The sequence below is a fragment of the Salmo trutta genome, chromosome 14 (genome assembly GCF_901001165.1).
Source record: "Salmo trutta chromosome 14, fSalTru1.1, whole genome shotgun sequence".
NCBI lineage: Eukaryota > Metazoa > Chordata > Actinopteri > Salmoniformes > Salmonidae > Salmo > Salmo trutta.
Window position 1 is genome coordinate 26,827,618 of NC_042970.1, and position 26,643 is coordinate 26,854,260.

Genomic DNA, 26,643 nt, shown 5'->3' on the forward strand with positions numbered 1-26,643 from the left:
GTATATTTAAAACCAAATACTTTTAGACTTTTACTCGAGTAGTATTTTACTGGGTGACTTCCACTTATACTTGAGTAATTTTCTATTAAGGTAAATTTACTTGAATGAATATACATTATATGCCCATCATAAATCTTAATATTATGAAGATTACGGTAAAGAAATTGTGACGCAAATGGCACACCTTCTCATGCTTTTCTGGCTTGGAAGGACATCAACCGGGCCCGCGCCACCAACCTCAGCACAAGGACAGCGTAGCACACAACAGGACTTAACAGTTGCGCCGCCGACTGGAGTGGGACAAAAACCTGAGTCAGAGATAGCAGAACGTGCGTATTGGGCGTCAGATCAATGTTCTAATTCCCTCATCGGCTCTCATATTGCAGGTAAATTGCAATAGTTTTTGAGTGTACAGTAAGTAGCCTGTGCTATTTAGGTGTGAAACAACCATAGAGCCCGATAGAGGACTCTAGTGGCCAAAATGTAATTTTATCATGGGCAGCGCCATGGAGGACATTCACAATTTTGAAGTAGTCAACTGGGTGGGACTTCCTATGGGTTAAGGAAGGATCACATAATTCCATCCAGGTCATTAGGTGGGATCGATGGGTTATACTCGGGACCAATTAATTATACTTGTGAGCAAACATTACATAATGGCAGGTGGCAGTAAATCGCCAACCTTGGCTTTATACCTGTTCAAACAACACACTCAGGGTGGCAGTATGCACCCTTTCAGTTTGTTTACCAACTAGTAGAAAATGGAGATGGCCTCAATGGCGCTGCCCATGCTCACATAGACGCAATAATCGGACAAATAAGATATTGCGCTCTCTAACTATCTCCATGGAAACAACCAATGCGTGTATTATCAGTGTTCCGGACACAGACAAGTGACCCTGGCTCGAGACTATCCGATTGGACTGCAGTAGTGTCGTCGCATAATAATATTGCTTACTGAGGTAAATGGCTTTGGCATCATTTTGTGATTCCCGGTTTTTGTTAATGCTCTTTTGATGAGCGGATATGGCCGCGCAATACATGGTGGCTGTGAGGATGAAATGGCAGTCCCTCACTTTGCTGTGTTGCAATATGCTTGAAGGCCTTTGACAGAAAACGAAGCTGTATCCAACCTAATATAAAAGTAATCTAATTATGTTACAGCAAATGTCAAGTCATGCCATTACTTTCTAATTCATTAGAAAATTCATCAGACTCCTAATACTTAATGAAATGGGATTTTAAGTGCATTTAGTGTGGCCTATATGCACTACATGACAAAAAGTATGTGAACACCTGCTCATTGAACATCTCATTCCAAAATCATGGGCATTAATATGGAGTTGGTTCCCCCTTTGCTGCTTTAACAGCCTCCACTCTTATGGGAAGGCTTTCCACTAGATGTTGGAACACTTCTGCGGGGACTTGCTTCCATTCTACCACAAGAGCATTAGTGAAGTCAGGCACTGATGTTGGGAGATTAGGCCTGGCTCGGACAAACCATTTCTGTATGGACCTCGCTTTGTGCACAGGGGTATTGTCATGCTGAAACAGGAAAGGGCCTTCCCCAAACTGTTGCTACAAAGTTGGAAGCACTGAATCATCTAGAATGTCATTGTATGCTGTAGCGTTAAGATTTCCCTTCACTGGAACTTAGGGGCCTAGGCCAAACCATGAAAAACAGCCCCAGACCATTAGTCCTTCTCCACCAAACTTTACAGTTGGCACTATGCACTGGGACAGATAGCGTTCTCCTGGCATCCGCCAAAACCCAGATGTGTCCGTCAGACTGCCAGATGGTGAAGCGTGATTCATCACTCCAGAGAACGCCTTTCCACTGCTCCAGAGTCCAATGGCAGCAAGCTTTACACCACTCCAGCCGACACTTGGCATTGCACATGGTGATTTTAGGCTTGTGTGCGGCTGCTCGGCCATTAAATCCCATTTCATGAAGCTCCCGACTAACCATTTTTGTGCTGATGTTGCTTCCAGAGGCAGTTTGGAACTCGGTAGTGAGTGTTGCAACCGAGGACAGAGGATTTTTTTTACGCGCAATGTGCTTCAGTACTCGGCAGTAACATTCTGTGAACTTGTGTGGCCTACCACTTTGTTGCTGAGCCGTTGTTGCTCCTAGACCACTTTCCACTTCAAATAACAGCACTTACAGTTGACTGGAGAAGCTCTAGCATGGCAGAAATTTGACGAACTGACTTGTTGGAAAGGTGGCATCCTATGATGTTGCCATGTTGAAAGTCACTGAGCGCTTCACTAAGGCCATTCTACTGCCAATGTTTGTCTATGGAGATTACATGGCTGTGTGCTCGATGTTATACACCTGTCAGCAACGATTGTGTCTGAAATAGCCGAATGCACTAATTTGAAGGTGTGTCCACATACCATTGTATATATTTTATATCAACATCAATTTAATTGAATATTGTTCAGATAGTGGATACATTTGTCATTCTTTTTCAGGAAATATAAATAAAAATGTAATATTACATAGGCCTAGACCTACTGCTAGAATAAATCAACCTTGTGTTTCAGATTGTCTGGGGCCATGCCCTTCTAGAGCCTTTGGGAACCTGGCACAACAAGGACACAACTCCACCATGTCCGCAACCATTCAGAGAGAGACTAGCTCGGCGAACTCTGCTGAAGCCAAGAAAACAGAGCTCAGAGTAAACAAGAAGAAATGCTGTAAGTAGCCAAATGATAAGCCTCCCAGAGCAATATCTTCAATGCAGGAGAGCTTTGCGCAGGCAGCAACAATTCTGCTGCAGTCTGGATGCTTGCTTCAGGCTGTTTTGACTGGCACAGAATGAGTCTACAGGTGTTATTTTGTTTTGGCTTCATCTCCAAAAATGTTGCTAGTTATGATGTAAAGCTTTCCCTATGCATTGAAAACACATTTTTTTGTTGATGTACACATTAACAAGCAAATTAGTTTAAAAGGAATACAACTGTGTTTATAATATTTTGAGAGGGATCCGTCTTCTCTGAAAATTATTCACTCTCATTCCACATTATATTTTTATCATGCAGATTATGTTGAAATCTGTTTACAATGAGCCCATATTCCATGCAGTATTCAGTTTATCTGCAGTCCTGTTGCGGGCGTAATTTATATGAGAATAACAAGCCAAGGCTTGCCAGTCCATTTGACATATCCCTTTTCATCTAAGTATACAGTACATGGGAAATCAAGGATAAGAAATGTATCCAATGATGATTGATCATAACAACCAACAAATTTGATAGTTAAATTGTTTTGCCTTATCTACATTATATAATTTTATTGTCAGGCCTGTGTATCACTTGTACGTATACAGTATAGAATGTATACAGTAGTATCTGAGTTAGTCTGATGCTAATGCACTATAGTATGTATGTATGTCTGTCTGTCTGTCTTTCTGTTCAGCATGGGCATCCTACATGACAAACTCTCCCACAGTGATTGTAATGATCGGCCTACCTGCCAGGGGAAAGACCTACATGTCTAAGAAACTGACACGATACCTCAACTGGATAGGGGTGCCAACCAAAGGTGAGGTGGGGGAAGACAGCCCCTACAACATCACTTTTTGAATGTCCCTTTAAGTCTTCCATTATGACAGACTATTGATGGTGGAACCCTCTGGTGTTTGAGATATCTTTTAATAAGCACTTCAGTCAACTTTAAATCACCAGTGTATTGTGTCCTACAAAGTAGATGTCTTCATTATTAGGTAAATGTCACATTTTTTATAAAAAATGTAAAGCTCCTGAGAACTGAGACGCCCCATGTTGAATAGGATCCTACTTTGAACCAGTCCCATTTCTATGATAGGAGACAACCCTAACTTAATAAACCATGTAGACACTAATACAAGCAAGTCATAACTCTGTTGGTGCCATTTTGTTAATTTTGTAGTGTTTAACTTGGGTGTTTACCGCCGAGAGGCTGTCAAAGCTTACAAGTCCTACGACTTCTTCAGACACGACAACAAGGAAGCCATGGAAATAAGGAAGTAAGTTACATTTGTTTTATTCATGCAGATTCCATACTGAGAAAGCATTCACAATTGCCATGCACACTGTTTTGATGGCACATTTTTCATTTTTATTTGCTTAGAACTTAAGTTCACATATGACAGACAAAGTTTTCTATCAATCGTAACATGTTAGGAAAAAAACGGTAATTAATCAAGTATTGTTTCCATCAGCATGGTCAGATCTGAGTGAATCTTATTACTCCAGCAGCACACCAGGTTCTCTTATGCATGATTTCACAGGTGTACTTTGCAGCCCCGGCTGCTGCGTCAATGGCTAGTGAGTTTCTGAACCAACACACTGTCTGCTGTGCAAGCAGATATTCAGTGTACAAAAGACCCATATTATATTAATAGAATGTGTGTGTGTACACACACAAGTACACACAGCAGTTGTGGGATTCAAATGGACATTTGCTTAGTTTTTCATAGTAATTTGTGATGGATTACTATTTTCCAACTAGCTGAAAGTTTCCTAAGCAAGCACTAAACTTGATCCAGAATAATCACTTAATGAGACATCTGAATTGCTGTTTATGGACCTGTAAATGGCTTTACTGCTCTTGACAACATCACAGAATGCTGATCTAAATCTATTTCTGGCACTCATTCACTCCTTACAAAATGTTGCATCGGTATGTTCCCTCACTGTTCTGTCAGTGTTACTATTCAGATGTCTGTGCAGAAGAAAGATAGATATACAGTATATCATTCTGGTCTACTGGACTGCTCACTGTAGAATCAAACACAAAATGATACAGTGGCCTTTAAGATTGAGTATAAAAACATATATATATATGAGGTTGGAATGCATACCTGCCCCCTTTTCTGCAGACCCACTGTTGAGCCCTTTGATGCAGATTAAGACTACTGTCATTGTATTTCCCTCTCCTCTCCCACAGACAGTGTGCTCTGGTAGCCCTGGAGGATGTGAAAGGATATCTAACTGAAGAAGGAGGACAAATCGCTGTAAGGCATCTACTCTTTCCTTTAGATTCCTTTTTGTCTGTTCAATATATTTTACATTTATCCACCCGTTTTGTGATGTTTGCTTTGATTAGGTATTTGATGCAACAAACACAACAAGGGAGAGGAGAGACCTCATTCTTGATTTTGGGAAAGAGAATGCATTCAAGGTAAAAATGTGCCAAATATATTTTTGTGTTTGTATCTCCATATAACGTTACTCTGTGTAACTACACTGCATCCAGCCCTGTGGTGAGGCAGTATATTTTAGTGGCGCAGTCTGAGCTGCTTTCTTTCCAACAGGTGTTCTTTGTGGAGTCTGTGTGTGATGACCCAGAAGTCATTGCTGCTAATATTCTGGTATGTTCTGATGTCGCCATGTGGGATTGTAATGCTTTACTATGACCCCAGGCCAGGGTCAAAACTAACCTATTTATACACGGACTATATCCTTGTTATGTCACGACTTTCATTTTTCTTTGCCCACATTCTAATGTGTCATATCTCTAAACAGGAGGTGAAGGTGTCCAGTCCAGACTACCCAGAGAGGCACAGAGAGAGAGTAATGGATGACTTTCTCAAACGCATAGAGTGCTATAAGGTTACATACCAACCTTTGGATCCCGATGATTATGACAAGTAAGAATGACCAATGCATATTGTCTGTCTCAGTGTGTTGCAATTGAATAGGACATTGCTTCAATTAGAGGCAACTGTCCATACTGTTCATCATGTGTTATACCTAATAGGCATTAACGTTTGTAGTTCTCGAGAATTGCTGTAAATTTGCTGCAAGGTCAGATGTATGCCACCAGGTGGAGACAGAATACATAGACAATTGTGTTACTGTGTCTCCCGTAGGGACCTATCCTTTATCAAGGTGGAGAATGTGGGCCGGCGCTTCCTGGTGAACCGGGTGCAAGACTACATCCAGAGTAGGATAGTGTACTACCTCATGAACATTCAAGTGCACTCTCACTCGCTCTACCTGTGCCGGCATGGAGAGAGCAATCACAACATGGAGGGCCGTATCGGAGGCGACTCGGAGCTCTCCCCAGGGGGAAAACAGGTATGTGTCCTGTCTGCCATGACAGTTGGGCCTAGTCCAGAGAGAGCAGTCCATAGAGATAGAGGATTCATCTTTGTATCTGTGCCATTATAGCATCTGTGATAGCATGGGCAGCGCCATTGAGGCCATCTCCATTTTGAAGTAGTACATTTTCTTCTTCACGATTGGCTGATCCCTCCTGATGACTCAGTTGGACATGACTCCAACAGGGTAAACAGGAGGGATCAGCCAATGAAGTTGGAAGGCCCACCCTGTTGACTACATTAAAATGGTGGAAGCCCTCAGTGACGCTGCCAATGCTAATACTGCCTTTTGGACAGTAGAAGCCTCTATCAATCTCTATGGAGCAGTCAGGCATAATACTGACCGTTGTCTTTGAGTCAGTGGATCCTACCGATTTCTATTTAGATTTAGTTGAACAGCTAATGGAAATGACTAATTAAAGCTCCTGTACTTTAAATTTGAGGAAACACTCGTAATCTGGTCATGTACTTTTAAATAGTTAATAGCATGTTTACCATGATCATGTACAATAAGAAGTCCCCTGATAGATGGGCCTGTTATTGACACTAATCTCTCTTTGCCCTTTCTGGTCCAGTTTGCCCATGCCTTGCGCGGCTTCATCGAGGAGCACAAACTGTCGGACCTGAAGGTGTGGACAAGCCAGCTGAGACGTACCATCCAGACTGCTGAGGAGCTGATTGTGCCCTACGAACAGTGGAAGATCCTCAACGAGATAGATGCTGTCAGTACTGACTTTCCCTCTGATCTCTCACCTATCACTGGTCGAAAATAATGAATACCATGATGGTTTCATTTAGGTAGACACCATTTGTGATTAAAATGAATTTGATCTTTGATAAAGGACTTATATTCATTGTTTGAATAATAAGTAATGATTGATCATTATCTGGCAACTCAACTGCCAAGGTACATTTTCCAGAGTTCTCTCTTTCCCATCTGTTAGGGTGTTTGTGAGGAGATGACATATGATATGATCCAGAACTCCTTTCCAGAAGAGTTTGCCCTGAGGGACCAGGACAAGTACCACTACCGCTACCTAGGAGGAGAGGTAAAGTCCTACCCGCTTACCACAATATGGAGCCCTTATCTTGTTAGGGATAGCTAAAGCTCAGTGTGTCCCTTCTCCCCACCTGTAGTCCTACCAGGACCTAGTGCAGCGGTTAGAGCCTGTCATCATGGAGCTAGAGAGACAAGGCAATGTGCTGGTCATCTGTCACCAGGCTGTCATGCGCTGCCTGCTAGCCTACTTCCTGGACAAGAGTGCAGGTGGGTGAGCACACAACATACAGTACACACTTACTGACACTGTCACAAACACCAGAAGTCATTGACTTTTTTTTTTTTTAACTATGTATTTCGTAGATGATCTACCCTACCTGAAATGTCCACTGCACACAGTGCTCAAGCTCAGCCCTGTTGCCTATGGTAAGACTTTGTGTTCATTAGACTTACGGTAGAATAAATTGACAATTACATTGTGTTATGTTCACATCTGATGGAATTCTTCTATCACCACTAGTAAACTCAGCAAAAAAAGAAACGTCAACTGTGTTTATTTTCAGCAAACTTAACATGTAAGTATTTGTATGACCATAACAAGATTCAACAACTGAGACATAATCTGAACAAGTTCCACAGACATGTGACTAACAGAAATTGAATTATGTGTCCCTGAACAAAGGGGGGGTTCAAAATCAAAAGTAACAGTCAGTATCTGGTGTGGCCACCAGCTGCATTAAGTACTGCAGTGCATCTCCTCCTCATGGACTGCACCAGATTTGCCAGATCTTGCTGTGAGATGTTACCCCACTCTTCCATCAAGGCACCTGCAAGTTCCCAGACATTTCTGGGGGGAATGGCCCTAGCCCTCACCCTCCGATCCAACAGGTCCCAGACGTGCTCAATGGGATTGAGATCCGGGCTCTTCGCTGGCCATGGCAAAACACTGACATTCCTGTCTTGCAGGAAATCACGCACAGAACGAGAAGTATGGCTGGTGGCATTGTCATGCTGGAGGGTCATGTCAGGATGAGCCTGCAGGAAGGGTACCACATGAGGGAGGAGGATGTCATTCCTGTACAGCGTTGAGATTGCCTGCAATGACAACAAGCTCAGTCCGATGATGCTGTGACACACCGCCCCAGACCATGATGGACCCTCCACCTCCAAATCGATTCCGCTCCAGACTACAGGCCTCGGTGTAACGCTCATTCCTTCGACGATAAACCCGAATCCGACCATCACCCCTGGTGAGACAAAACCGCAACTTGTCAGTGAAGAGCACTTTTTTGCCAGTCCTGTCTGGTCCAGCGACGGTGGGTTTGTGCCCACAGGCGACGTTGTTGCCGGTGATGTCTGGTGAGGACCTGCCTTACAACAGGCCTACAAGCCCTCAGTTCAGCCTCTCGCAGACAGTTTGAGCGCTGATGGAGGGATTGTGCATTCCTGGTGTAACTCGGGCAGTTGTTGTTGCCATTCTGTACCTGTCCCGCAGGTGTGATGTTCGGATGTACCGATCCTGTGCAGGTGTTGTTACACGTGGTCTGCCACTGCGAGGACGATCAGCTGTCCGTCCTGTCTCCCTGTAGCTCTATCTTAGGTGTCTCATAGTACGGCCATTGCGAATTTATTGCCCTGGCCACATCTGCAGTCCTCATGCCTCCTTGCAGCATGTCTAAGGCACGTTCGCGCAGATGAGCAGGGACCCTGTGCATCTTTCTTTTGGTGTTTTTCAGAGTCAGTAGAAAGGCCTCTTTAGTGTCTTAAGTTTTCATAACTGTGACCTTAATAGCCTACCGTCTATAAGCTGTTAGTGTCTGAACGACCATTCCACAGGTGCATGTTCATTATTTGTTTATGGTTCATTGAACAAGCATGGGAAACAGTGTTTAAACCCTTTACAATGAAGATCTGTGAAGTTATTTGGATTTTTACGAATTATCTTTGAAAGACAGGGTCCTGAAAAGGGGACGTTTCTTTTTTTGCTGAGTTTAGTTTGACAATTAGGAATGGGTAACATGAATTTATCTCTGCAACTATCCCCAGGCTGTAAAGTGGAAATGTTTTACCTTAACGTGGAGGCAGTGAACACACATCGCGACCGACCACTTGTAAGTAACATTCCATGTTATTCTCAGTGGTAAGGCTTTGCTCCTTTTTGGCATCCCTGCTCTGTTCTGCTCACATATCACATGCTTCACGGAACCTCTTTAACCAAATTAGCTCAAGCTATGTCTGGATAAATGAGGAGTTAGTGTGACTTTATATTTAACTTGTACGAAGCTATGACTGATCACCTTTCCCTGCTTGCGAACACCGACACCACTAAAACAATAAAGCTGCATAATACATTTTTTTCTAGAGCAAGTCTTTACATATTTTTTTTAGGTTTGCACTAGCTTATTAGTTAGCTAGCTAGATAACGTTAGCTTGCTAACTGACAAGGCAGTTACTCACACTTCATATGAAACAAACGGGGTGGTAAGTGCAGCACAATGCACACAACACTAAATACTTTACCAATCTAGCAATCTGGCCACTGTAGCTAGTAAAATTATAATTCAATTGCAATGGATTATTTTCCATGAAGCAGCTGCCTGTAGCTGGCTGCTGAGAGTCAATGCAGTGTCTTAACTTTACCTAGCTAGCACAACATCTCGCTAGCTAGTGAATAATGCCTACCATAACGTTAGCCAGCTAGCAAAAAATGTATCGATGGGCTGTAGTGACCATGGAGAGTGAATTAAATTGTTTATTTGTCATCTTGCTAGTGAGTTATCTAGCTGTGGCCATCTGGCTATATCAACAAAGGCTGTCTAAAACAATAGTGACATTCGCGCAGCTAGCTATATAGCTAGCTAATATTGGGCCGCTTGAACTCGTCGTGACTGTAGACCATAAAACAACGGACATGCATTTCCAAATAACGCTACTGCCACCTTCTGTTTTGGACTATATTAACAAGGCTGAGTGGCTGACGACTTTAAGGTCTTTGCTGTTTGAACACAAAAGAGAGAGACTGCCGACACTCTGTTCAGAAGTGCTAAGTAGTCGGCAGGCAAACGTTTCACAATCCTACCGGTGTGTCTGAGCTATTAGTGAGATGCCATAGACAATATGGAGGAGCAGAATTAAGTGGAATCTGTTAGTGCTTTTTTTTTTTTTTTTTTTAACTATGTAGAATCAACTTTTTCATATGCCATAGCGAAAGTCCTATTGTAGTGGTTGGTCAAGGAGAAGGATTGTTTGATTGCTGTGTTTTGGGGAATTGTCCCAGTAACGCTGTGTGTTCCCGGGTCTCTTTCTTTTAATGCACCTGGTGTTTCCCCATCTCCAACCAGGATAAGGTCCCAAGGGACCCAGCTCCCATCCGGCGGAATAGTTACACCCCCCTGTCCAGTCACGACCAGTTCAAGCGGCCCAGGCTCTACAGTGCCGGCAACCGTCCCTGGCTCCCCCAACGCCCCACCCCATCGGCCCTGCAGTTCCCCGAGATGCCAGAGGGGGTGCTGCAGCAAAGCCAAGTTAGTGTCAGAAATGGATGGTGCCCTCTTAATTAATCACTCATAATTCAACTCAGTCCCCTCCCTCCTCCCACCCATGCCCTTCTTTATCCTTAGCATCCCATCACCCTTAAATCCCCTTGATAATTTAGACTCTGTAATAAAAACAGAGTGGACGTCTCCCTGACATGCTGTGGTCTTGTTGGTGGCTTCCCCTCTTTATATAATGTCTGTCTCTCCCCCAACATTAGCTGTTTGTCTTACATGGCCTCCCTTTTTCTTCATGGGCTGTGTCTCCATCTTGAATATGCACAGCACTATGCCTGTCCTAAATAAACTGCACCACTAACTTCTACTCATTTACATCTTATGAATAGATCACTTAAGCACCATTCCAGATGATACACAGTTCAAAATTCTTCCAGTAACCAGGTGTTATACATTAGTCATCTTAGGAGAAACATGCACTGAACAACAATTAGTGTCAGAGATCAATGCCATACAAGGGTCGTAAATATAGACATGTTGATGTCTTGAGATGCGTATTCAAAGTTGCTGTTGTGATCCGAGTGTGTTGGTTCGCTTTGCTTTGTTGTGAGTTCAGTGCTTCAGCTAGTCTCCCCATGTCTATCTCTTTCTGTCTCTTCCCTTTCTCCCTCCCTGTCTGTGTCCTCACAGCCTCGGATAGGAAGCTGTTGTCTGTGAGTATTTAAGATAAATTCCCGCAGAACTCCACCAATTTAATTTCTGTTTTCACTTATTCACATGAGATGTCATCTCAATAAGACAATGGGGTATGTATAGCATCTTAAACCGATATCATCATACAGTATGATGCTTCATCATAATTTCAGTTCAAGGACATACACTTCACTACTAATAGTACTAATCATTTTGTTCCCTCTTTGTTTTATAATGATGATGGTGTATCAGGAGAAAAGTTTCCCTAGCAGGGATGTTTCTTTTCATTGGTCTCTCTGAGGCAAAACACTAGTAGTAATGTAAGACCTGTCTTCAAGACAATAATTGGTCAGTGTTTGGACTTATGTTAAGACAGGGATAGAACCATCGACTGAGAATATTAATCATGTCTGTTTCTGTTTAAAGGACTCCCTGTGTGAAGGAATCGACTATGACAGCCCAGAAGAAACTAGTGGCTGTGTCCGCTTCTGAGTGACTATGAAGTCACCTTCAAGTTCAGCTGGTGCCTCAGTCTATCCCTGTGACACTGAAGTTCTGCTCATCCTATCCTCCATGTCCCTATGGCCTTCCACATCATATAATAATTTCCCTGCATGCCAAATATCTGGAACCACTGGTGGCACAACTATAACACCTCTTTCATGTATGCCAATAAAGATCAAACATGATGCCTTATGTGTATCAGAGACCCTTCATGTCTTGTTGAATATATGTGGCAGCATGTTATGGTATCATGAAATCCTTTCCCACTACTGCAGCATAAAGCATTTTATCAGACACATCCATATTAGCCATCACGTGACATTATGAACACAGAAAAACATAGTAGGATAATTTGATATTGTGGTCATATGGTTTGTGTGGAACCATTTACAATAAGAATATACTGTATATATTTTAGATTAGAAGTTAGTCCAGTGCTCTTAAAAGGGAAGTTGTCATGTAAATGAGTGTATTTATCTGTCAATTACTTACTCTGTCTTCAGATAACATAAAGGAGTAACAGAAATATGTAAACATGGAATAAGAAAAGTACTACGGTCCTAATTATCAGTGTAGCTTCAATACCTTATGAAATTCATGGTTGAGGAAATGTTTTACACTAGTAGATTTTTAAGCAACTCAAAGCTTATTTGAGAACCTTGCCTTTTAACCAATTATTACAGACATGCGACTATTAATAAATGTAGCTTGTTAGCCATTACCACTGAAACCAAAACTGTGCAAATATCCCATATTTTAACAGGTGCTCTGAGATACTTGAAGGAAATATTTGACATAGTCAAGGTGTGATAAGATGTTTTTCTCATCACATATTCTTAATAGGATATTGATATATAGAATACCAGAAGAATGTACAGTAGCTGTATATTAGATATTGAGATGTCTCTATTTGTATGAATGTGTTTGGCATTCTGCTGTGTTGGTGTTGTGTTGAATGTTTTCATTAATAACCTGCAAAAAGTGATGAGATCTGTGGTAATTTGCACCAAAAGCCACTAGTCAGTAGGGGCACACAAGATCCTTTTAATTTAGATAAAAGTTATGCTATTACGCACACCCAATTATTCCAATGACTGCGAACTACAGTGTCACAATTATTTATGATTTTTTTGCCTGTGCCTTTTGGGGCATGTTGATAGCCTTACTGAAAAGTAATCTGTTCTGTGCATAGCACAATTGTAAAGATGTGTATAATCATACACAAGAAGGTTCCAAAGAAATGTCAAGAGTTGTGACTATATATTTGATACGTTTCCCAAGGATCGCCTGCTCAGCTCAAGAATGTACTGTACTCAATACCCGGCTGCAGTATTAATCTCGTGAATTTCGTCATGTAAAATGTTGCCTGTTGATATGGACTTCATTGCTTCAATTAGCTGGTTTAGCATAGTTGAATTGTATTTAAGATGTTGCTCCAGTAACTGTATAAAAAAGTCATTAAATATGTAAAACAGGTGTAATTTATGTCTCCTTTTTCTGTGTGAGTTTTGGGGAAGGAGGTGGCATGTTTCAAGTTAATTTTCCTACTCTCTGTATCGCTCAAGGGAGCTATTAAGCACTATGTACACAAGTGGCAGGTAGCCTAACAGATAAGAGCTTTGGGGCAGTAACCGAAAGCTCGCTGTTTCTTATCCCTGAACTGATTAGGTGAAAAATCTGCCTTGAGCAAGGCACTTAACCCTAATCGCTCCTATAAATTGCTTTGGATAAGTGTCTGCTAAAATATAAAGTTAGCTCATGTAATTTCACTTCAATTGCATTATTAGGATGTAAACTATATGATGCTTTAATATGTTACAAAAGTTAACATTTCATTTTAAAAGAGGCTGGATCCATCAAGTGAGTGGATCTATCCCCTGTTCTAGCCAAAAGGAAACAAAGCGTGTGTATACGTCATGTGTGTGGCAACGACGTTACGAATAACAACATACTCACATTTGTGACGTTCTACACATCAGAGACTGTCGGTTGAGATTTATTGTCCGAGGCAGGGGTACAATTTTCATCAGGTAAGCAAATAAATAATGGTTCAATTATTAATTAAAGAGGTTAATTACGTAGATAGTTATGTAAAGTGAGGCTGCAATCTCGTTAGTGTAAAGTACCATAACAGTTTAGCCAGCTAACGTTAGCCCTTTGCTAGCAGAACACTTGGCTAGCTAGCTAACCTAGTTGTCAAACTAGCTAACACTCAACATCAATTAACGTTAATCAATCACATTGCTCATTTGCTTGTGTTTTGCTAGACAGCTTCACTGAAACCAGCTCGTCTCGTATTGTAGATAGCAGAAGAGGAAAGTGACAACATGCTAGCACAGAAATGCTATGTTATTTGTTTTCAACCATCATTTAACTAGGCAAGTCATTTAAGAACAAATTATTATTTACATTGACGGCCTACTTGTAAAGTCCCCCCTCTTAACAGGTGTTGTGCCGAAAAGCTCCCCCTCCCGTGAACGTGCACGCCCTCAATTCTTCATTGCTGCGACTTGCTTGCTAGTTGAGATTTCTGATCACGTTAGGCTGCGTTTCATTATATATTTTATGTCGGTTTGATCGCGGGGCACTAGTAATGTTTGCAGTTTTCGGTTTGGCTATTTGTTTGAAGTCTATTAGTCTATAAATAAATCTCTTTTCCAAAATTCGTCATCTCTACCATGTCTTATTCGACTAGTAGTTGTTCTGAAATGTTTATTGCTTGCCTACATTTCACTCTGTTTAATATAACACACATACATTAATTATTAATTTCGGTTGCCTATCCTGACATTAAGTTTATTCTATAGAAAGTATTTGACTCTAGCCACAAAATTAAGGAAATCTTGGGACTGAGAGGCCTGCACACTTCAGAATCATTTTGGTGGCTCATGTTGACTAGTAGTGTGTGCCACAAAGCAAAATTAGAGTATAAATAAACAAACATTTACTTTAGAAACATTTTGTAATGTTTAAGAAAATAATGACAATATACATTAATCACACAATAACATCACATAAAGTTAAATTTGTTAACGAACATTAAATAAGAAATACAAATTTCAATCTTTGCATAATACAATATAAAATGACAAATCAAATATAAAAAGACATAACAAACAAATATTGGAAAGCTGCAACTGAACATTTAGTTCACTTTTTATGGAACGTTTTCCAGTTGATACCGTTGCCTGGAACTCAAGCCTAACCTTGTCCTGACAGGCAGCGCAGACAGTCCTCCAATGATGGGATGGTTTTCATACAGGACTGGTGGAACCATCATGGGCACAACCAATCTGAAATTTATGATGAAAAATGTTAATATATTTAAAACATTAAATACATTTTCTTGAATTACAATTATTTCATTTATTATCAGACAAAGCAGATGATACTACCTCTAGAAATGTTCAATTCTAAAGGCACATTTTTAGGAGTACGAATTTGTACAAGTAATAATAAGCAATTACCCAGTTAGTGTCTTCCTCATTATTGTCCACCTCCCCACAGAAGTGGCACAGTTGGCTCAGGTTATGTCAAGTAGTCTATAAATCTTTACATGTATTTTTCTGAGCAAACAGGGAACAAGGGAGTAGTTACAGAATTATTTAAATACATGTGTTTTAGTGGCCATCTAGTCAGAAGTTGGATCAAAGTTAACCTTGAAAGATCCATCAATGTTTTTTTATTAAATTAGAAATTGAACATACCAGTGTTTGAGGAGAGTGACTGCTATTTCTTCTCTCATGATGTTAACATCTTTGTCTGTATTTGAAAAGACAAATCGACTCCTCCTTCATAACACATTCAGCAAACTGCGAAAAACAATTGGACATTTCAGTTGTTTTCCCCAACAAAATTGTTACACTTAAGATTCTAACACTTAAGATTTGAAGTATACAACAACACTGCTATAATATAATTTGACAGTTCTGTTTTGCCTTTTAGTCAGTGTTCTTTCAGTAGGTTCATTGTACATTGCCTTGAAAGTAAGTATGAGAGCATAAGTAAAGACCCCACAAGAAGTAACATCTTGTTGGCATGGGCGAGGAAGGGTACCACACACCCATCTGGAGATATTACACCCCTTCTCAGGTGCGATCTGAACATATGTTAATAAAAGTACAGCATTTTGAAACACTTTATTGATTACAATATAGATATTAATAACAGATGGGAATCTGAGAATGCAGGGATTCCAGCATGGTGTGAGTTGAAGTAGTCAAATCTGGAGCTGACAAGGCTCTGACTTAGCATCTTGGGGGCATCGCTGGATGGTGTGGAGGAAGAAGCAGAACGTTCAGGTTAGGGCTGGAATGTAAATGGCGTGATCATCTGGGATTATCTAACATCTGAGAATGGGCAGGCATTCCCTCGGATGAAGAGCATCTCAGTCTTGCTGATTATGTGATGTCATCCAGGTGGAAATGTCACCTGCATATCTGATGTAGGAAAAGAGAGAAGTTGAGTGTCCTGTGAAAATGTTTATGTAGTGAGTGTGAGATATATATATATTTTTTCCTCAATTATTATTATTATCATTATTGTGTTTTGTGGTTGAGGGGTGAGGGGAGGTTGATGGGGATGGTGGAGGTGCTGGGGCTGTCCTATTGAGGGGGAGGGGATTCTTCATGGAGGCACATTCAGTCATAGTTTTGTTTTATTATATTATTATACATTTATTTTTGTCTTTTCTATTATAACAGTTTACTGTGATTATGGATATGCACTCATGTTGACTTGTATATAGAATTTTTTTTGCCCAGAGTACACTTTTCTTTTATTACTACTGTACCTACATTAACTAAAACAGAAAAAGTGTAAAAAAAAAAGGTAGAAAAGCACAATGGGATGGGGGATTGAGGGATGGGTATAGAGAACAGTAGAGGGCTCTGAAAACTATTATTGCTGAAATAACCACTTATTTTTGTGACTAGAGTCTAATACTTCCTGTGGCACACATCAGAGGGTATGATAGGTCATCAAAATGATTATTGCAGTCCCAAGATAGATTGGGGGGGATTTCGACAGGCAAAAAAATGGCCTTGCCCCCCCACGCCCCGCCCTTCTAATTTCCTTGACTTTATAGCCAAACCTGAAAACTGCAGACATTACTAGTGCCTCCCCTGCGATCAAACCAACATAAAGGGAAATGCAGCCTAACGTGATCAGAAATCTCAACTAGCAAGCAAGTCGCAGCAATGAAGAATTGTATGTGTGCACGTTCACGGGGGGGGGCGGGTTCTGGCAGGGAGGAGATTTCCGGCACAACACTGGACGACGATGGGCCAGTTGTGCGCTGTCCTATGGGACTCCCGATCACGGCCAGTTGTGATCCAGCCCGGGATCAAACCCGGGTCTGTAGTGACCCCCTAGCACTGCAATTCAGCGCCACTCGGGAGGTGAAGAAGAGATCTTGGAGTTGCAGAACAAATAAATAGTTGCAGTCAGTTGTTTTGCTTGCACTGCTGTGATCGGCAGTTTAGCCCCATCGAAGTGTCATCAGCATGCTGTGACTTCAAACAAATTACTTTTCCATTAGAAATTAAAGTAATGTCTTGCTACAAGGTTCCTCGGCCTGAATAAACTGGCATTCACTTCTTCAGTTGTATGTAGCCTACACGCCTGTGATGTTCCTTTGTTGAATGGTGTTTTATTCCCACAGGTTAAGGACCCCAGGATGTTGCGTCTGCGTTGCAAAACCAAAAATGGGAGCCACATTATGCAGGGCCTGACCCATCAGTCCTGTGTGCAGGAGCTGAAGAGCAAGGTAGAGGAGCTGACTGGTATCCCCTGTGATGTACAGAAGATCATGGTTGGTTACCCTCCCTCTAGCTTGGACCTCCGAAACGGAGATGCTCACCTCAAGGACTACCCCATCAAATCAGGTAGGCTATGTTGTCTCTCTCTTCTCACTTGAATCAATCACTTGTGACTTTTACACAGCTGGATACACCATGCAGTGTCATGGCTGTATTTGATTAAGAAAATGACTGTGTTGCAGGAGACACTCTCATTGTTGAGGAGGAGGAGAAGAACAAGATGAAGACCCAGACAACCAATTCAGCTGTAACCAAGGGACCCCGCCTGGAGTCTCCCCCTGTGCTGGCCAGAAGGGTCGTTCCAGCAGACAACTCCTGCCTGTTCACCAGTGTCTCCTATGTGGTGGAGGGCGGGGTATACGACCCAGCGTGTGCCCCCGAGATGCGAGGCCTCATTGCCCAGATCGTGTCGAGTGACCCAACGGCTTACTCTGAGGCGGTTTTGGGAAAGACCAACGAGGAGTACTGCACCTGGATCCGACGTGACGACACCTGGGGCGGAGCTATAGAGGTGTCCATCCTGTCCAAATTCTACCAGTGTGAGATCTGTGTAGTGGACACGCAGACAGTGCGTGTGGATAGATTTGGTGAGGACGCTGGCTACCACAAACGTGTGCTGCTCATCTACGACGGCATCCACTACGACCCACTGCAGAAGGAAACGCCTGGTTCTGACACTCCGCCCCAGACCATCTTCTCCACCACAGATGACATCATCCTGGCCCAGGCCCTGGAGCTAGCGGACGAGGCGCGAAGGAAGCGGCAGTTCACGGACGTCAACCGCTTTGCCTTGCGCTGCATGGTGTGTCAGACAGGCCTTGTAGGACAGAAGGAGGCCCGGGAACATGCCAAGGAGACGGGCCACACCAACTTTGGAGAGGTGTAAGTCAGAGCACTCCTCCTCCTCTCACACCCCCCCCCTTACCTCACAACCACCACCCCCATGCCGTCACATCTGTGTCTGTACGATCCTCTACCTCACTTGGTCCAGCGAGATTCTGCAGACCCTGAGTTCTGTCTTACCCGTTCAGTATTACTACTACAGCTGTCAGCTCACAGGCTAATCTACTGTAAGGTTCTGATCTCATACAAAATATCCTCTACAATTGTTTTAGGGACATTTTTAAGCTCAGTTTTGAGTCTTCACACTAAACTCAAACACAGTGGGTGATTGTTTGTTGAAGTCTTGTTGCTCAGTAATGTAGCATTTGTTCAGTTTGTTGACACTAATGGAGCAGAAAACTTACTTAATACCAAAATTGGAGATGCCTGGAAATGCCTTGCTTTTTCAGTTCTGACTTGTGGCACAATCGGCATGGCATGGCTAGATAGTACTACAACAGAAATCTTTTTCCAGGGCCATTGTGACAAGATACATGTTTGATTTCACACATCAATGACAATATTAATTTAAATGTTTTTGTTTGTGCCTCACTAGTACTTGGAAAAACAGTGACAACTGTTGCAAATATCAAATATAAACCCAGTCAGTCACTTGGTAGGGAAGCTGTGTTATTATTTTGCATTGGCAATGTATTTATATTTGTAATAGCAGAGTTTAGCTAGATTCCTTATAGGTCAATACAACTTTAAATTATTCAACAATGGTGCTGTGACAACTGTATAAGCTATTGTGTAAGCTATTACTGAATTTATTTTGTTATTTTCTGCATTGTGGGTTGTCAGGTGTTTGGATTGAAATATAGCTCTACATTCATCTTGGTGTGGAACATTAACATTTCATGCAATTATTATCATGCCATGGCACTCTGGCATCAAAAGGCCATGGCATTACCCACAGTGGGATTGGTTTTTTATTATATTTATTTGTGTCTATTTTATATGGTGTAATTTGAATTATGGTATTTTGTATTACAGAGAATCGATAAGAATGCTACATGCTTATTTTATTTACATTTTAATCTTGGAATTATTAGACAGATTGTAAGTCTATGTGATGAATCATTATATATTTGTAGTTCAGGTACTGTACACAATGTGCTTTGCTTTTCAACATTCTCTTCATGATAGTGTTTTTCTTTTTAATTTCCCATTAGCCTCTCACTCACATAGCATGGAGGTCTTGTTGGACTAATGTGAGGACCACCAAGTGATGTCATAGTTGTAATGTTGATCTGATTTTTATGCAAGATAAGTCATACCATATTAAAAAAAACAAACAGCTGTGATGGAAACAGGAATCTTCGGTACAGTTTTCTAAATGCTGACAGATCATTTGTTCGTTCGACATGGTGGGATCTTTTTGTCTTTAAAATGAATTATGCGAGAAATGGTGGAAACGCCTTTATGTGCAAATATTGATATAATAACCATCATATTGGCGTAAACTTGGAGTCATGCAATTATATGGCGTGTGTGGTTCTTCCACTACGACTCTGGAAACCATGTAGTTTATTAGGCTGCAGATGAAATATGTTATGAACTTCACAGGCTGGTAAAAGTGCACAATGTTGAGCTTGATGCTCCTTTCCAATAAATATTCTGGTGACATGATGATTGATGCTTGACTGCAGTTTGACCAACAAATATTCTCGCCCTTATCTGTAATAATCTCATCATATAGACTAGCCTATTCACACTGTATCTGCAAGCTGTTGGCTAGAGCGCACTTGCCAAGACTAGAGTAGGCACATCTTGCTATTTAACTCAACAGTTTTTGTGACAAAACTATCAGTGGAGTTGAAAATGTGATGTAAACACATTGAACTTTAGATTTTATTTGGAACGTGAAAACTTTAGTGAAAAAATACATTGTGTGCACTACGTCATCATGCACTGATTTTGTTCCGCCACAAGTCAGTTTGGTGGGAAAAGCGCATATTTTCTTTATGCGTATTTTATAATTTGCAATAAAATTGTCTCCAATTGGATGGAAACCAAGCAACTGTGTATTCAATCTAAATGCATGTGAGAGGAAGACTGCCAGTGTTCTACTTTGACAGATGACAGCCACCATGATCTCATGCCTTGCTCTTGAAGCAGAGCCATTGAGATGGTTGAACCCTATAATTCTCACACATGAAAATACATGAATTCTGACAGTTTTCTTCAAGAGGTTGATACTGTTGTTACTGGCAAAAATAATCATATCATTTTTGGTTGTTGGCAGAGATGAACGGCGGGTGATTTGTTTTTTTCCCCCATCTAACTATTTAACACAGTCTAAAAGCTCTCGCACATCATTTCTCAAAACAAAATATTTATTTTACCTTTTGTCAGCTGGTCGTAAACAGACTCCAAAGTGTCCCCTATACAATTCAGAAAACTCCTTTGACTTGTTATTTATAGAAAATGGACAGCATGTATGAGCATTATGAAAGCTTGTCATACAATGAAATACTCTGGGTCAGGGCCGGCTTTGTGTGGAATATGTTTCCCTGTTCTTGCTTGGACTTTTCAAAGACTTGTGTGTAAGAGGTCTGGGGCATGGTTCTAGTGGGTGTTGATTTGACTCAAATAAGACTTCTCCCACAACCCATTACATGGATGTTCAAGGAAACGTTCAATGAATGTTGCACTCAAAGCACTACAGAGAAACTGGGTTTACTTGATTTTTCCAATGTTGTGTCACAATAAAATAAATCATTTAGTATATTATTTGAGTAAATGTGTTTTTGTATTCGGTTTTAGATTATAATGTGCTTTAAGCCCTACATATTGATACTGTATTGTCAACCAATGGAAGATCTCTCTTAGCAATCATTTTGCTGCCATTCACTGTTACCCTACTGAAAATGTAGGCTACTCTGTTCTAACAGTGTACAAGGGTCTCTGTTGGATTACACTTTAGTTCTATGTTGTGAAGCATCTCTCTGATGAGGGAATGAAATGTGGAGCTCTATGACAGTAACCCTAGACACCATCAGTAAGGGGCCGATTCAGACTTAGGAAATGTACGCCTATCCTATGCCCTTCTCAGTATTTCCACGCTCAATAAATTTCATTCAACCCCAGAAAATCCTCCCACTTGCTTGACAACATATTTTCTCGTGGAGTTTTCATTCAATAGGGTTTTCATTACATTTACACACATTCTGAAAATGTTCATTACATTTACACACATTCTGAAAATTGCCACATTCAGTTCTTCAACCAATGGTAATGTTGGAAGATTAGTGTACAATTGAAGTCAGAAGTTTACATACACCTTAGCCAAATACATTTAAACTCAGTTTCACAATTCTTGACATTTATTCCTAGTAAAAAATTCCCTGCCTTAGGTCAGTTAGGATTACCACTTTATTTTAAGAATGTGAAAAGTCAGAATAATAGTAGATAGAATGATTTATTTCAGATTTTGTGGGTCAGAAGATTCCCAGTGGGTCAGAAGTTTACATATACTCCATTAGTATTTGGTAGCATTGCCTTTAAATTGTTTAACTTGGGTCAAACGTTTCTGGTAGCCTTCCACAAGTTACCCACAATAAGTTGGGTGAATTTTGGCCCATTCCTCCTGACAGAGCTGGTGTAACTGAGTCAGGTTTGTAGGCCTCCTTGCTCGCACACACTTTCAGTTCTGCCCACAAATTATCGATGGGATTGAGGTCAAGGCTTTGTGATTGCCACTCCAATACCTTGACTTTGTTGTCCTTAAGCCATTTTTCCACAACTTTGGAAGTATGCTTGGGGTCATTGTCCATTTGGTAGACCCATTTGCGACCAAGCTTTAACTTCCTGACTGATGTCTTGAGATGTTGCTTCAATATATCCACATAATTTTCCATCCTCAAGATGCCATCTATTTTGTGAAGTGCACCAGTCCCTCCTGCAGCAAAGCACCCCCACAACATGATGCTGCCACCCCGTGCTTCACGGTTGGGATGGTGTTCTTCGGCTTGCAAGCCTCCCCCTTTTTCCTCCAAACATAACGATATTCATTATTAGAGGTCGACCGATTATGATTTTTCAACACCAATACCGATTAATGGAAGAGCAAAAAAATCCGATACCGATTAATCGTCTGATGTATATATATATACACACACACACACACACACACACACACACACACACACACACACACACACACACACACACACACACACACACACACACACACGTAATAATGACAATTACAACAATACTGAATGAACACTTATTTGAACTTAATATAATACATACATAAAATCTATTTAGTCTCAAATAAATAATGAAACATGTTCAATTTGGTTTATTAAATAATGCAAAAACAGTGTTGGAGAAGAAAGTAAAAGTGCAATGTGTACCATGTAAAAAAGCTAACGTTTAAGTTCCTTGCTCAGAACATGAGAACATATGAAAGCTGGTGGTTCCTTTTAACATGAGTCTTCATTATTCCCAGTTAAGTTGTAGTTATTAAAGGAATTATAGGACTATTTCTCTCAATACCATTTGTATTTCATATACCTTTGACTATTGGATGTTCTTATAGGCACTATAGTATTGCCAGCCTAATCTTTGGAGTTGATAGGCTTGAAGTCATAAACAGCGAGCGCTGTGCTTCAAGCACTGCGAAGAGCTGCTGGCAAACGCAGGAAAGTGCTGTTTGAATGAATGCTTACAAGCCTGCTGCTGCCTACCACTGCTCAGTCAGACTGCTCTATCAAATCATAGAATAAATTATAATAAACACACAGAAATACAAGCCTTAGGTCATTAAGGTCAAATCCATAAACTATCATTTCGAAAACAAAACGTTTATTCTTTCAGTGAAATACGGAACCTTTCCATATTTTATCGAACGGGTGGCATCCATAAGTCTAAATATTGCTGTTATTTTGCACAACCTTCAATGTTATGTCATAATTATGTAAAATTCTGGCAAATGAATTACGGTCTTTGTTAGGAAGAAATGGTCTTCACACAGTTCGCAACGAGCCAGACGGCCCAAACTGCTGCATATACCCTGACTCTGCTTGCACAGAACGCAAGAGAAGTGACACAATTTCCCTAGTTAATATTGACTGCTAACATTAATTTCTTTTAACTAAATATGCAGGTTTAAAAAAAATATACTTCTGTGTATTGATTTTAAGAAAGGCATTGACGTTTATGGTTAGGTACATTGGTGCAACAACAGTGCTTTTTTAGCGAATGCGCTTGTTAAAACACCACCCGTTTGGCGAAGTAGGCTGTGATTCGATGATAAATTAACAGGCACCGCATTGATTATTTGCCACGCAGGACAAGCTTGTTAACCTAGTAATATCATCAACCATGTGTAGATAACTAGTGATTATGTTAAGATTGATTGTTTTTTATAAGACAAGTTTAATGCTATCTAGCAGCTTAACTTGGCTCCTTGCTGCACTTGCATAACAGGTGGTCAGCCTGCCATGCAGTCTCCTCGCGGAGTGCAATCTAATCAGCGTCCGATTGTTATGAAATCGGCCCTAATTACACGGCCATGCCGATTAATTGGTCGACCTGGAGTAGTGGCATTTTCGTTGCTGAGAGGACTTTCAGGTTATGTCGATATAGGACTAGTTTTACTGTGGATTTGGATACTTTTGTACCCGTTTCCTCCAGCATCTTCACAAGGTCTTTTGCTGTTGTTCTGGGATTGATTTTCACTTTTCGCACCAAAGTACGTTCATCTCTAGGAGACAGAACGTGTCTTCTTCCTGAGCAGTATGACTACTGCGTGGTCCCATGGTGTTTATACTTGCATACTATTGTTTGTACAGATGAACGTGGTACCTTCAGGTGTTTGAAAACTGCTTCCAAAGATGAACCAGACTTGTGGAGGTCTAGAATTTTTGGGGCTGATTTCTTTTGATTTTCCCATGATTTCAAGCAAAGAGGCACTGAGTTTGAAGGTAGGCCTTGAAATACATCCACAGGTACACCTCCAATTGACTCAATATGTCAATCAGAAGCTTCTAAAGCCATGACATCATTTTCTGGAATTTCTGGAATTTTCAAGCTGTTTAAAGGCACAGTCAACTGTGATACAGTGAATTACAAGTGAAATAATCTGTCTGTAAACAATTGTTGGAAAAATGACTTGTGTCATGCACAAAGTAGATGTCCTAACCGACTTGCCAAAACTAGTTTGTTAGCAAGACATTTGTGGAGTGGTTGAAAAACTAGTTTTAATAACTCCAACCTAAGTGTATGTAAACTTCCGACTTCAACTGTACATATAATTATAATAGGGTGAATAGTGTACAATAGTAGGCTATACCCTCATCTATTGCCTGCACTAACTATGGAACTGAGTGATGACACGGGCAAGCATTGTGCCATGCATCAGGTTCAAACTGTTACGGCTTGGCCTGATGATTAAAGTAGCCTACATGTTTTTTCTTTATGATCAACTGTTACTAATGATCCTCAGCAATAACCACACGGCCTGATGGCGTTTACAGAGGAAGCAAATGAAGGTAAACGAAAAAAATGTATTCAATGGAATGATAATGTAGGCTATACCAACTGAAGGGAACTAACAGTAAATTGGCAGTTGAACATGTGTGGTTATGAGCTTCAGCTTGTTAGGGATAAGCATCCCGTCAACGAGACAGTTGTAAATCATGTAACGTCGTGTCATAATCGCAGATTTTAGAGAAACAACAAATGTCGGTACATATAAGTGTCTTATATCGGCTGAAGGCTTAAATTCTTGTTAATATAACTGCACTGTCCAATTTACAGTAGCTATTACTGTGAAAACATGCCATGCTATTGTTTGAGGAGAGCTCAAAACAACAAAACACCTTTTTCACTGTGACAGGTTTGATAAATTCACCTCTGAAGGTGAAATGTGTACTTACATTCTGAAATCTTGCTCTGATTTATCGTCCCAGAGATAACATGAAGTGTGGTTTTGTTAGATAAAATCCTTTTTCATATCCTAAAAATGTCCATATAGCATGCATAATCGATTTTGTATTTCCACTCGTTCAATTTGCAATGAAAGGAATCTGTGAAAACCTAACCCTAAACGTTGTTTCAACCAGTCAAATTACGTTCGTATTTATTCCTCAGAGATCCTAGAACATAACCAGACTTCACTCTATCATTAGGAGTGTAGTATATCCTATAGGACACCAAATTTGATCAGAGAGCGACGCCTTCATGGCGCGTCGATGACACTGGCGGTCTTCACTTGATTTACTTTGTCAAATAAGCACCAATCGGGGTCAAACAAAGCTATCTAGATAGCCAATGAGTTGGGCTTTGTCGCACAATTTGTCGCACAATTTTGCTGCTAAGCTTTTGCGACAGCAAGCCTTTTCCTTTTGGACAAAAATTGCAAGAATATAGAGAGTTATGAAGTTGTGAGAAATGTGTGTTTTGCAAATGTTGAACTTACAATATGGCTACTAATACTGGAAAAGCTAAATCAAAGTCCAAGTACACAGATTTTATGATATTCTTGCAGAAAAATATAATGTAAATGTACATTTGGGCAAATCGTGAAGGACACCTGGTGACTTCACACTAAATGTCATGTAGCTTGCTCATATTTCAAGTTATCAGTCTGAAACTTCGCACATACACTACTGCCCTCTTGTGGACACCATTGGAATTCACAACCAGAGTGATGGATAGATTTGGGACCTTTCTGGTGCATTTCAAAGATCGTGGTAGAAAAAAAACAAAAACGGTTGTTTTTTTCTTTGTATTTTCTTCTACCAGATCTATTGTGTTATATTCTCCTACATTCAATTCACATTTCCACAAACTTCAAAGTGTTTCCTTTCAAATGGTAACACGAATATGCATATCCTTGCTTCAGGGCCTGATCAACAGGCAGTTAGATTTGTGTATGTCATTTTAGGCAAAAATGTTAAAAAAGGGGGCTATCCCTAACAAGATTTATCAGGCCTACTGATGGTTGATACGGATAGTGGTTAATATTTAAAATGATAGAAACAGAGAAATCCGGAGTAGCCTATAATTAAGACATTTGAATGCCCATCCCTGCAAGTTAAAAAGCTGTACAATTTAAATTCTGCATAATGGCACAGCATTTCATAAACTTTACAGTGGTAAAATGTATATGTTGATATGCTCCAGTTTGCTGCCATATGACTGGTTTCACA

The 26,643-nt window shown here is 40.7% G+C and overlaps 2 protein-coding genes across 7 annotated transcripts; both read left to right on the forward strand.

The window, feature by feature from the left end:
• Positions 1 to 213: 213 nt before the first annotated feature.
• On the forward strand, positions 214 to 13,253 carry pfkfb2b (6-phosphofructo-2-kinase/fructose-2,6-biphosphatase 2b). Of its 6 annotated transcripts, none has more exons than XM_029775088.1 (17): positions 214 to 386; positions 2,548 to 2,700; positions 3,422 to 3,547; positions 3,914 to 4,010; positions 4,934 to 5,000; positions 5,093 to 5,167; positions 5,301 to 5,357; positions 5,512 to 5,636; positions 5,859 to 6,066; positions 6,665 to 6,811; positions 7,034 to 7,138; positions 7,227 to 7,356; positions 7,453 to 7,515; positions 9,136 to 9,200; positions 10,431 to 10,613; positions 11,271 to 11,293; positions 11,700 to 13,253. In XM_029775088.1, exons 2-17 carry the CDS (start codon positions 2,613 to 2,615, stop codon positions 11,767 to 11,769), a joined length of 1,629 nt encoding a protein of 542 aa, XP_029630948.1. In that variant the 5' UTR covers positions 214 to 386; positions 2,548 to 2,612; the 3' UTR covers positions 11,770 to 13,253. The 6 variants fall into 6 exon arrangements, with proteins under 6 accessions (XP_029630948.1, XP_029630951.1, XP_029630950.1 ...); XM_029775091.1 differs by having other exon boundaries at positions 3,455 to 3,547; XM_029775089.1 differs by lacking the exon at positions 214 to 386 and adding an exon at positions 781 to 962.
• A 412-nt stretch (positions 13,254 to 13,665) lies between these two features.
• yod1 (YOD1 deubiquitinase) lies at positions 13,666 to 21,214 on the forward strand. The gene is made up of 3 exons (XM_029775094.1): positions 13,666 to 13,807; positions 17,440 to 17,662; positions 17,779 to 21,214. Exons 2-3 carry the CDS (start codon positions 17,455 to 17,457, stop codon positions 18,480 to 18,482), a joined length of 912 nt encoding a protein of 303 aa, XP_029630954.1. The 5' UTR covers positions 13,666 to 13,807; positions 17,440 to 17,454; the 3' UTR covers positions 18,483 to 21,214.
• Positions 21,215 to 26,643: the final 5,429 nt, after the last annotated feature.